Genomic DNA, 12204 nt, shown 5'->3' with positions numbered 1-12204 from the left:
GTGATGTTAGAATAATGAAAAAGAGCTAGTCACAGAAGAGTCAAAGGAGGCACGTTCTAAGCAGAAGTAAGAGCAACTGCAAAATTCCAGATGTAGGAACACATCTGGCATGCTCTAGGAACAGTAACCTGTCTAACCTACAAAAATATTCCTAACTAAAATGATTCCATTAACCATCCAACTTTAAACCACAACACTGTCTGCCGTTACACAATATTTCAACCTAACAATATTGGATGAGGCCTTAATAATATGAAGATTCTCTTTAAAACTGAGCAGGAAATATGCATTAATATAAGAGCAATTCATGAAAACAACCACATATGGTACACATTGTACAGGATGTGCTAGGATCCCTTGTAATTAGAGTGGGATTCTCTTGGTACATGCCCCTTTACCCTTCCAGTTACCAACACAACTGAACAGGAAGGCCAGCTGTCCACAACAACCCAGAGGAAAACACAGGTAGGGCCTTGACCACGTCCCAGTAGACTGCCTATCACCTGTTCCAGCTGCACACTTACTCCTTCGGTCACTGTGCCTTGATTGTCTTGCCCATCCTCATCATCATCTTCATCATCTGCTTCTCCTTTCTGAACAAACTCATTTCTTGTTCGAAGGTACAAATCCCAGAGTTTACAAGCAGCTTTATATTCAGGAGAATCTGGCTGTACATTAGCAAACAGAGGAGAAAAAAAGTCACTTTAGTATTTTATTGTAAATCAATTACTACTTTTAAAGCATCTTGTTCCAGCAGAGACTGGCATTGTAAGACATAACTTTGAAACTGTATTATAAATTTTAAAATCTTTATGATTAAAGGATTCATGGGTTTCCATTCCTCTTCTGAAGAACTAAATGTATGTTTTAAAGGCATTCTGAAAAAATTATTTTATTTATGCCCTATCTCATCACAGAAAAGCCTGAGGCAGAAGATAAATGATTTGCTAAATTAAGACTAGTTATTACCAATACACTAAGAAAGATAATTTGAAGGATAAGACTCAATTTAAGTGACAGAAGTCTGAAGGATAGAAGCTAACAATTGTTCCAATATAACTTCTATTTTTAAACTATTTAACACCTTACTTGAAGATTTCTTTTCCTGAGGTATAGTAGGAATGAACTCTAACTGAAACTTTCCAGAAAAAACAATGCTGGATGTAATGTTAAAAAACAAGCAAGAAAGCAAACAAACAAACCAATAAAACTTCTAAAAATGTGTCCATGTGCTACCAATAAGGAGTAAACAATGTTCACAAAAGCTAGAACAGAGTAACACTGGGACCCAGATGAACAAGCAGAACACTGAAGCCAATGTTCACCTTTGGGGCATTTGTAAGACAAGAAAAATCTAAGCTTTAGTTTTCAAGGCTCCTCATAGGAGATAAAGGCCAGGGTCCACCAGAAGCTGGAACTCCAAAGGCCATGGCTGCAGTGTAAGTGTAATTCAAAACAATTCCCTTTCTCCACTGCCAGAGAACAAAGAGGATGACCCACCTCAAGCTCCACCCAGCTCAGCCCATGTCTATTCTCAAACCATGGCAATGCAGGCAACCAACAGGCATGAGATGAATCTCCTCTGAGAACTCTTCATCGTAAACTATCCCTAACAATGACAGGCCAGGTGCCTCATATAAACAAGTCTTCTCTGGATGAACCCAACTTCAATCTAAGCCTCAAAGAATATCTAGAGATAGAGTTCCAAGAAATATGAACTCCTCGTCAAAATTTAAGAAATACATAGAATGAAAGAATCACAACAGAAAGTTGGCAGAAACGACAGCAAAAATCATACATGCAAATTACTTCAGATACTGAAATTATCTGCCATAGGAAAAAAACCCAAGTATGTTGAATATGTTTAAAGAAACAATGGAATTGAAGATATAAGCAAAGCGTAGGAGAACCTAAATAAGAAACTACTTCCAAAATATGAAAAATATAAATAGCAAAATGTAGAAACTCAGCAAATAGGTTTAAGAGCAGATTTCAAAGAAAATTGGAAGAACTAAAGAAATTATCTAAAAAGCAAAACAGATACAAAAAAGGGGGCTATGAAAGGTTAAGAGAAATGGAGACCTAAAGAGGGTTCTAATACAACATCCAATCTGAGCTCTACAAAGAGAAGAAAGAGAGAAAGGGGCAAAGGCAATACGCAAACACATAATGGCTAAAAACTTCCCAAAGTTGATGAAAAACACCAATCCAGAGATTTAGGAAGCCCTACAACTCCCAAATTATATAAATAAAAAGATATGCATACCTAGACTTATCACAATGAAACTGTAGAACACAAAAGACAAAAACAAGATCCTAAAGCTAACCAGAAAGAAAAGACAGATAACCTTTAAAGGAACTACAATTATACCGACAGATGACTTCTCAATAGCAATAAGAGAATGAACAATAAAGAAAGTAGCACATATGTTTATGAGTAAAAATAGTGACTAATAAATTACATTATTTAATGGGATTAAAAATTTGCCACAATAAAACTAAAACACAAAACATCAGTAGCATAAATAAATAGAGCAGAGTTGAATTCTTCTAAGGTGTTTGCATTGTTTAGAAGGAGGTTTAAGATGTTGATTAACTTTCTAGTTTGGTAAGTTAATTATGCATATTAAAACTTCTTGGATAAGAACTAAGAGATTATCAATACATCTTACAACTTCCAAATTGTGGAGGAAATAAGAGAGAATAAATTAAAAACAAAATGAAACCAAAAGAAGTCAGAGGGAAAAACAAAGTAAGAAAAAACCTTAGAAAAATGAGATAAATAGAAAATAGACACTTAGATAATAGGAATACATCCAATCATATGATAATTACTAAAACTGTACAGAGATGAAATGCTCCAGTTTAAAGATTATCAACTGGATTAATAGAAATTCATGTTTACGCTGTTTACAAGAGATACATCAGTATTACCAGGATATTTTTCATATCTTTTCGTTGGAAAAAAACTAGGTAAACAAAAATAAAGCTGATATAATTATATTAATATCAAATAAAACAAGCTTCAAACAACAGACATTACTAGCGATAAAGAGGGCTACTGCATAATGCAAAAAAATTCAATTTACTAGGACAATATAACCATTTAGACTACTATGCTCCTAGTTGCAGAGTTTCAAAGTATATAAAGAACAAAAAATCAACAGAGTTATGAGGAGAAATAGACAAATCCATCACCAGAGTGAGAGATTTTAAAACATCTTATCTGGTAAGTAGATAGTTCATGTAGGTAAATCACTAGGGATATAAAAGATTTTAGCAACATAATTAAAAAGCTGGGACTAATGGACACATGCAGAGTACTGTAAGCAATGAATAGCACTCTTGTTATATCCACTAAATTTATAGCAGCATTATTCATGATAGCTAAAAGTAGAAACAACTCAAATATCCATCAACTTGGAAACAGATACACAAAATGTGGCATATCCATTATAAGGAAATATTATACAGTCATAAAAAGGAATGAAGTATGAATATATGTTACAACATGGATGAACCTTGAAGACATTATGCTCAGTGAAAGAAGCTAGTCACCAAAGGCCAGATAGTGTATAATTTCATTTATATGTAATGTCCTGAACAGGCAAATCCACACAGAAAGAAGGTAGATTAGTGGTTGGGAGGCTGGGAGGAGGAGAAATGGAGAGTGGCTGTTATGGGTATGTTTTTTTTAGGGGGCGATGTTGCACAACTTTGTGAATATACTAAAAACTTCTGGATTCCACACTTTAAAAGATTGTGAGAATTATATCTCAATTAAAGAAAAAATATATATACCTACAGTTTTAAGAATAAATCTAACAACATTTTTGCAAAATTTTTATGAAGAAACATTTAAAAGTTTGCTAAAATACATTAAAGAAGAATAAATCAAGACATACCAAATTCATAGACTGGAATAATCAATGTCACAATTACATTAATTCTCCAAAATATGATATAAAGAGTCAATGCAAATTCAATAACAATTCCAACAAAATTTTTTTTGTGCCTGTTGACCTAACACACTAACATTAAAATGTATAAAGAAAGGGCGAAAATAATCAAGACACTTTCCTTACCAGATAAAGAATTACAAAGCTATAGAAATTAAGACAGGAATAGCCCAGTAATAGATAAACTGGCCAGAACAAAAGACCAGGAATGGACCCATGAGTACATGGAAACAACGACAGCACTGACGCTGCAGACAAATGTGGAGAGGATGGCCATTTCAAGGTACTGCTTATACCTAGAGGAAAAAAATAAATCCCTACCTCATTGAAGACACAAAAATCAATCCCAGCTGCATTAAAGGCTTATATGTGAAAGACAAAACTATTAAATTTTTAGAAGAAAATATAAGAGAATAATATTTTCATAATCTTTTGGCAAGAGGGATTTCTGAAACAAGACACAAGGAAGGATACATCATAAAGTTAAAGACTTATAAATCTAATTATGTTAAAATAAGAAACTTCTTTTCATCAAAATACCCACAGAAACCAGCCCGGTGGCACAGTAGTTAAGTTTGCATGCTCCACTTCAGTGGCCCAGGATTTGCAGGCCTGAATCCCAGGTGTGGACCTACACACCACTCATCAAGTCAAGCTGTGGTGGCATTCCACATGCAGAACAGAGGAAGACTGGCAAAGATGTTAGCTCAGCGACAGTCTTCCTCAAGCAAAAAGGGGAGGGCTGGCAGTAGATGCTACCTCAGGTAGACTCATCCTCACCAAAAAAAAAAAAAAAAAAAGAGATTCATAAAAAGAGTGAAAAGACAGCCACACAGTGGGAGAAGATACTTGCAACACATATAACCAAAAAAGTATCAGTATCCAGAATATATCAAAAATTTCTAGAAATAAATATGAAAATGACAAACAACCCAAGAGAGAAATGGGCAAAAGATTTGAGCAGATACAGAAGAAACAAGAATGGTTCATAATCATAAGAATGTTCAGTCTCTTCACTAATAAGAGGAATGCAAACTAAAACCACTAAATGAGAAAATACTACTCACCTACCAGATTGATAAACATTAAAAAGCCAGACAATGATCAAATTGGATACCTTTCGAATTTGATGCTTTCTTACCTTATAATAAGCCTTTGCATTGTTAAAAAGCAGCTGGAAGTCAGCAGTCAGCAGGTTAACATCATCATACTCTTCCATTTTTAGTTTCTGTTGGATTTTCATCAAGTCAATGGGCTGAGAAACCACTTCATAATAGTCTGGTTGATTTCTGTTATAATTTAATTTTTTAAAAGATATTAATCCAAAGCTTATCAAAAGTTATATTTCAAAAGCACCTGTGGCAATGTCCAACATTTGAAGTGACAGAATATAGTAGACTTACTCCCATTACTTGAACTAAGAGAGAATGATAAAAGCAGATGCATATGCATCCCCTTTACAAAATATATATTAGTGATATAAAACCTAAATTAACATCTGTGATGCTCTTTTATATGTTAAATATCTAAGATTTAGAGTACCAGCACTAAAACTACATCAATGGTATCTTCTGCAAATGAAAATGACTTACCTTTCATGCATTCAATACTGGCTGAAAACAGATCAATGTTTCACAGCTCTTTATAAACTTACAAGATGGATCATCTTTCTTCATCTAGCAACCACAGAATTTTTCTGCTAAGTACTATCAAGTATCTATTATATATACTGTTCTAATATCAATTACTAAAGCTACAAAGGAGAAAGATGAGGCCCTTGGCAGAAGGAGCCTACCAAAGATAAGAGGACATAAGACATATTCAAACATGACAAAACTATTTTTAAAAAAAGGTGAAAAAATGTTCTAGGTGACGTGAGCAACATGGCGGAGTGAGCTGTTCCCTTTCTCTCTCCCACTTCGAACTACAACTAAACGGACATTCACTGATCAGTGGAGAATACCCACATAGCACATCAGGATGCCTGAGAGGCCTGCACTGCTATATATCTGAAGGTAGACGGACTACCCCTGTGGAGGTGGTGGAGACAGGTAAGCACTCTCTGGCCCCCAGGTAGCCCAGAACACACGTGTGATTGCTTTCCTGGCTGAAGCACTCATAGCATCACTGCAGCCCTGAGGGTGGGCATGCACTTCAGTGTGACTGTGCAAACAGGTGACAGTAGCCCTGAGGCCCACATGATCACTTCCTCATCCAGTGGGAGAGTCCACAGAGCTTCATGGTCCAGAAGGAGCAGCTCAGGCTCCAACCAGTGGGGAGGCCCCATCCACCAAGCACAGGGGCTCATGCAACCTGGGAGTGGACAGTGGCAGAGCTCTGAGCCTGAGTGAACTAGGCCCCAGCTGCCTCGAACGCCCATCGCACTGCTGGTCCCAAAAGCGGGAATGTAACTCGGTGGGACTGTGGCAGCAGGCAGCAGCAACCCTGAGCCCCTGTGTGATTGCCCTCTGATCCAGTGGGAAAGCCCATAGTCCCACAGCAGTCCTAGGGAGTGGCTCTGGTTTGGACCCAGTGGGGAGGCCCCATCCAGGAAGCACAACAGCTGGTGTGACCTAGGAGCAGATGATGGCATATCTGCGGCCTGGGCAAATGAGTTCCTGGCTGTCTCAAGCACCCACAGTACCACTGCAGCACCAAAGAGGGGAGCGCAACTTAGCAGGACTGTGGAAGCAGGTAGCAGCAGCCCTGAGCCCCTGTGTGATCACTCTCTTGACTGGTGGGAGAGTCCACAGTCAAACCACAGTCCCAAGAAGCAGCTCTGCCTCAGACCCAGTGGGGAGGCTCTGCCCACCAAGCACAACAACTGGTAGAACCTAGAACAAGATGGTGGCAGGGCTGTGAGTCTGAACAAACAACCTACCAGCTGCCGCGAGCACCCGTAGTACTGCTGGGGTCCCAAAGTGGAGAGCATGGCTCGGTGGGAATGTGGGAGCAGGCAGCAGCAGCCTGGAGCCCCCACGTTATTGTTTTCCCAGTTGGTAGGAGACCCCAGAGGGTTGCTGCAATCCCAACGAGTGGCCAAGGCTTGGAAACAGACAGTTCACAGGGATCCTGGTGGGCTAAGATTACACACCTCTTTCCCCCTTCTGCCAATGGTGGCAGGTGGAAGCTGTGACCAAATACTATCTCTATGTGGAGGCACAAATCCAAGCCGTGAAGCAGTATGAAAAAATATATTAAATCTCCAGACCAGAAGGAAAATGACAAGCACCCAGAAATCAATCCTGAAGGCACAGAAGTTAATAATCTAAATGACAGAGAATTCAAAATAGCTATCATAAAAACTCAATGGGTTTAAAAAAAAATAGTTCAATGAAATCAGGAACAAGTTTGATAAACAGAGAACAGAGGGAATTCTTCACAAAAGAGATTAAAATGATAAAGCAGAACCAATCAAAAATACAGGAGATGAAAAACACAATGGATGAGATAAAGAAAAATCTAGACTTAATGAAAAATAGAGCTGATATTATGGAGGAACAAATCAGCAGTCTTGAGGACAGAAATATAGAAATCCTTCAGATGGAAGAGGAGAGAGAACTATGACTAAAAAGAAATGAAGAAATCCTCTGCAAAATAACTGACTCAATTAGGAAATGCGACATAAAGATTATAGCTATTCCAGAGGGAGAAGAGAAGGAAAACGGAGCTAAAAACTTGTTCAAAGAAATAACAGCTGGGAACTTCCCAAACCTGGGGAAGAAGCTGGAATTACAAGTAAAAGAAGTCAACATATCTCCTAACTATACCAATGTAAAAAGACCTTCTGCAAGGCATATAGTAGTAAAGCTGGCAAAAGTCAATGACAAAGAAAAAATATTAATGGTCACAAGGTGGAAGAAGATAACCTATAAGGAACTTCTATCAGGCTTTCAGCAGATTTGTCAGCAGAAACCTTACAGACTAGGAGAGAGTAGAATGATGTATTAAAAATTCTGAAAGACAAAAACTTTCAGCCAAGAATATTCCATCCAGTGAAAGTATCCTTCAAATATGATGGAGAAATAAACTTTCCCATATAAACAAAAGCTAAGGGAGTTCATCACCACAAGATGTCCCCTACAAGAAATCCTCAAGAAGGCCCTCATACCTGAAAGAAAAAGGGGTTATAAAACCCTGAACAAGAGATAAGTAGATAGACAAAATCAGAAAATTGCAGTTCTCTAGCAGAAGAGGTTAGCAAACAATTATAACATTAATGAGAAAGGGAAGGAAAACACCAAAAATAAATATAATCTTGTTATTTTAACCAAAAACTCACAATGCAAGATGGAAGATGGAATAAGATGTGACAATAATAACTTAGAAGGAAAGAGGAAAGGGATGGAATCAGTTTAGTCTAAGGAAATAAGAGACTTTCAAAAAATGGACTATCTCATCTCCGAGGTTTTTTAATACAAACCTCATGGTAACCACTAAACAAATAATTAGAACAGAGACACAAATTAAAAATAAGGAGAAAACTAGGAACACAAGCATAGAAAACTACCTAATTGAATTGGTAGTCTAAAATACACAGGATGAGAAACAAAGGAAATGCAGAAGAACTGTAAAACGAGTGATAAAATGGCAGCATTAAGCCCTCATATATCAGTAATCACTCTATATGTAAATAGACTGAATTCTCCAATCAAAACACACAGAGTGGTGGGATGGATTAAAAAATAAGACCTAACAATATGCTGCCTCCAGGAAAGACTTCTCAGCTCCAAAGACAAACACAGGCTCAGAGTGAAGGGATGGAAGACAATATTGAAAGCTAATGGCAAACAAAAGAAAGCAAGTGTTGCCATACTTATATCAGACAAAGTAGACTTCAAGATAAAACAGGTAATGAGAGACAAAGAGAGGTAGTAATATAATGATAAAAGGGACACTCCACCAAGAAGACATAACACTTGCAAATATTTATGCACCCAACACACGAGCACCAAAGTACCTAAAGCAACTATTAACAAACCTAAAAGGAGATATTAACAACAACACAATAATTGTAGGGGACCTCAACACCCCACTTACACCAAAGCATAGATCATCCAGACAGAAAGTGCACAAGGAAATAGTGGAATTAAATGAAAAATGAGACCAGATGGGCTTAATAGATATATAGAGAGCATTTCATCCAAAAACAGTAGAATACACGTTCTTCTTAAGTATGCATGGAATATTCTCAAGGATAGACCATATGTTGGGGAAAAGGGAAGCCTCAACAAACTTAAGAAGATTGAAATAATATCAAGCATCTTTTCCAACCATAATGCTACAAAACTAGAAAGCAATTCAAGAAAAAAGCTGGGAAAGGGTCAAAGACGTACAGACTAAACAACATGCTACTGAACAAGCAATGATCATTGACGATACCTTAAAGGAAAAATAAAAAAATATCTGGAGACAAAGGAAAATGAAAACACAACATACCAACTCATATGGGATGCAGCCCTAAGAGGGAATTTCATTGCAATACAGACTCAGCTTAACCACCAAGAAAAATCTCAAATAAGCAATCTCAAACAACATCTAACAGGACCGGAGAAAGAACAAACAAAGCCAAAACTCAGCAGAATGAGGGAAATAATAAAAATTAGAGCAGAAATAAATGAAATTGAAACAAAAAAGACAGTAGAAAGGATCAATGAAACAAAAAGCAGATACTTTGAGAAGATAAACAAAACTCACGAGCCCTTAGCCAGACTAAGGAAAAAAGAGAGAAGGCTCAAATAAATAAAAGTAGAAATGAAAGAGGAGAAATTATAATGGATACCACAGAAATACAAAAGATTATGAGAATACTATGAAAAACTATATGCCAAAAATTGGACCATCCAGAAGTAACCGATAAATTCTTAGACTCTTACAACCTCCCAAAACTGAACCAAGAAGAAATAGAGAATCTGAATAGACCAATCACAAGTAAAGACACTGAAAGAGTAATCAAAAACCTCCCCTAAACTGAAAGTCCAGGACCAGATGGCTTCTCTGGAGAATTCTACCATTCAAAGAAGATTTATTACCTATCCTTCTCAAAGTATTCCAAAAAATAGAGGAAGACGGAACAATTCTTAACACATTCTACGAGGCTAACATCACCCTCATATAAAAGCCAGACAAGGACAACACAAAAAGGAAAATTACAGGCCAATATCACTGAAGAACATAGATGTAAAAATCCTCCAACAAAATAGTGGCAAATGGATTACAGCAATACATTAAAAAGATCATATGCCATGATCAAGTGGGATTTATACCGGGACACAAGGATTGTTCAACATCCACAAATCAATCAATGTGATATATCACATTAACAAAGCAAGGGACAAAAACCACATGTTCATCTCAATAGATGTAGAGAAAGCATTTGACAAGATCCAACATCAATTTCTGATAAAGACTGTCAAGAAAATGGGTAGAGAAGGAAAGTACCTCTACATAATAAAGGCCATATATGACAGACCCACAGCCAACATCATTCTCAATGGGGAAAAACTGAAAGCCACCCCTCTGAGAACAGCAACAAGACAAGGGTGCCCACTATCACCACTCTTATTCAAGATAGTACTAGAGGTTTTTGCCAGAGCAACCAGGCAAGAAAAAGGAATAAAAGGAATCCAAATAGGCAATGAAGAAGTGAAACTCTCACTGCTTGCAGATGTCATGATTTTATATATAGAAAACCCTAAAAGATCCATCATAAAACTATTAGATATAATCAACAACTACAGCAAAGTTGCAGGGTACCAAATCAACTTTAAAAAATCAGTTGCATAACGATACTCTAATAACAAACTAACAGACAGAGAATTCAAGAATACAATCCCATTTATAATCACAACAAGAAGAATACAGTATCTAGGAATAAATTTAACCAAGGAGGTGAAAGACCTATACAACAAAAACTATAAAAGAAATCAATGATAACATAAAGAAATGGAAAGATATTCCATGCACATGAATTGGACGAATAAACATAGTTAAAATATCCATACTACCTAAAGCAACCTACAGTTTCAATGCAATCCCAATCAGAATCCCAATGACACTCTTCACGGAAATAGAATAAAGAATCCAAAAATTCATATGGGGCAACAAAAGACCCAAAATAGCTAAAGCACTCCTGAGAAAAAAGAACAAAGCTGGAGGCATCACAATCCTGCACTTCAAAATATACTACAAAGCTATAGTAATCAAAAGAGCATGGTACTGGTACAAAAACAGGCACGCAGATCAATGGAACAGAACTGCAAGCCCAGAAACAAAACTACACATCTACGGACAGCTAATCTTCAACAAAGGTGCTACAAATACACAACGGAGAAAGGAAAGTCTCCTCAATAAATGGTGCTGGGAAAGCTGGAGAGCCACATGCAAAGGAAGGAAAGTAGACCATTATCTTTTGCCATACACAAAAATAAACTCAAAATGGAACAAAGACTTGAAAGTAAGACATGAAACCATAAAACTTCCAGAAGAAAATATAAGCAGTATACTCTTTGACATTGGTCTTAAAAGAATCTTTTCGAATACCGTGTCTACTTGAACGAGGGAAACAAAAGAAAAAATAAACAAGTGGGATTTCATCAGACTAAAGAGCTTCTGCAAGGCAAGGGAAACCAGGATCAAAACGAAAAGACAACCCACCAATTGGGAGAAAATATTTGCAAATCATATATCCAACAAGGGGTTAACCTCCATAGTATATAAAGATCTCACACAACTGAACAACAAAAAAAAACACAATCAAAAAATGGGCAGAGGACATGAACAGACACTTCTCCAAAGAAGATATACAAACAGCCAATAAGCACACGAAAAGATGTTCAACATCACTAATCATCGGGGAAATGCAAATCAAAACTACACTGAGATATCACCTTATACCCGTTAGAATGGCTATAATCACCAAGAGAAAAAATAAGTGTTGGAGAGGGTGTGGAGAAAAGGTAACCCTCATACACTGCTGGTGGGAATGCAAACTGGTGCAGCCACTATGGACAACAGTATGGAGATTTCTCAAAAAGTTAAAAATAGAAACACCATATGACCCAGGTATCCCAATACTGGGTATTTATTCAAAGAAATTCAAATCAACAATTCAAAGAGACTTATGCATCCATATGTTCACTGTGGCATTATTCACAATAGCCAAGACGTGGAAGCAACTCAAGTGCCCCTTGACTGATGAATGGATAAAGAAGATGTGATATACATATATATGCACAATGGAATA

The 12204-nt window shown here is 37.0% G+C and overlaps 1 protein-coding gene across 29 annotated transcripts in view; it reads right to left on the bottom strand.

Moving 5' to 3' along the window:
• PBRM1 (polybromo 1) overlaps positions 1-12204 on the bottom strand; it is a 121920-nt gene that overhangs the window by 94801 nt on the left and 14915 nt on the right. For all 29 annotated transcript variants that reach the window (XM_014868786.3, XM_044754254.2, XM_070493823.1 and 26 more), the window contains 2 exons: positions 5101-5248; positions 525-668 (listed from right to left, as the gene is read on the bottom strand). In XM_014868786.3, the coding sequence (XP_014724272.3) occupies positions 525-668; positions 5101-5248 (292 nt within the window). The remainder of the gene's footprint in view (positions 1-524; positions 669-5100; positions 5249-12204) is intronic.

This window comes from Equus asinus, chromosome 21, assembly GCF_041296235.1.
Source record: "Equus asinus isolate D_3611 breed Donkey chromosome 21, EquAss-T2T_v2, whole genome shotgun sequence".
Classification (NCBI taxonomy): Eukaryota; Metazoa; Chordata; class Mammalia; order Perissodactyla; family Equidae; genus Equus; species Equus asinus.
Note: the sequence above shows the minus strand (reverse complement) of the source record. Positions and strands in the feature narration are given on the sequence as shown.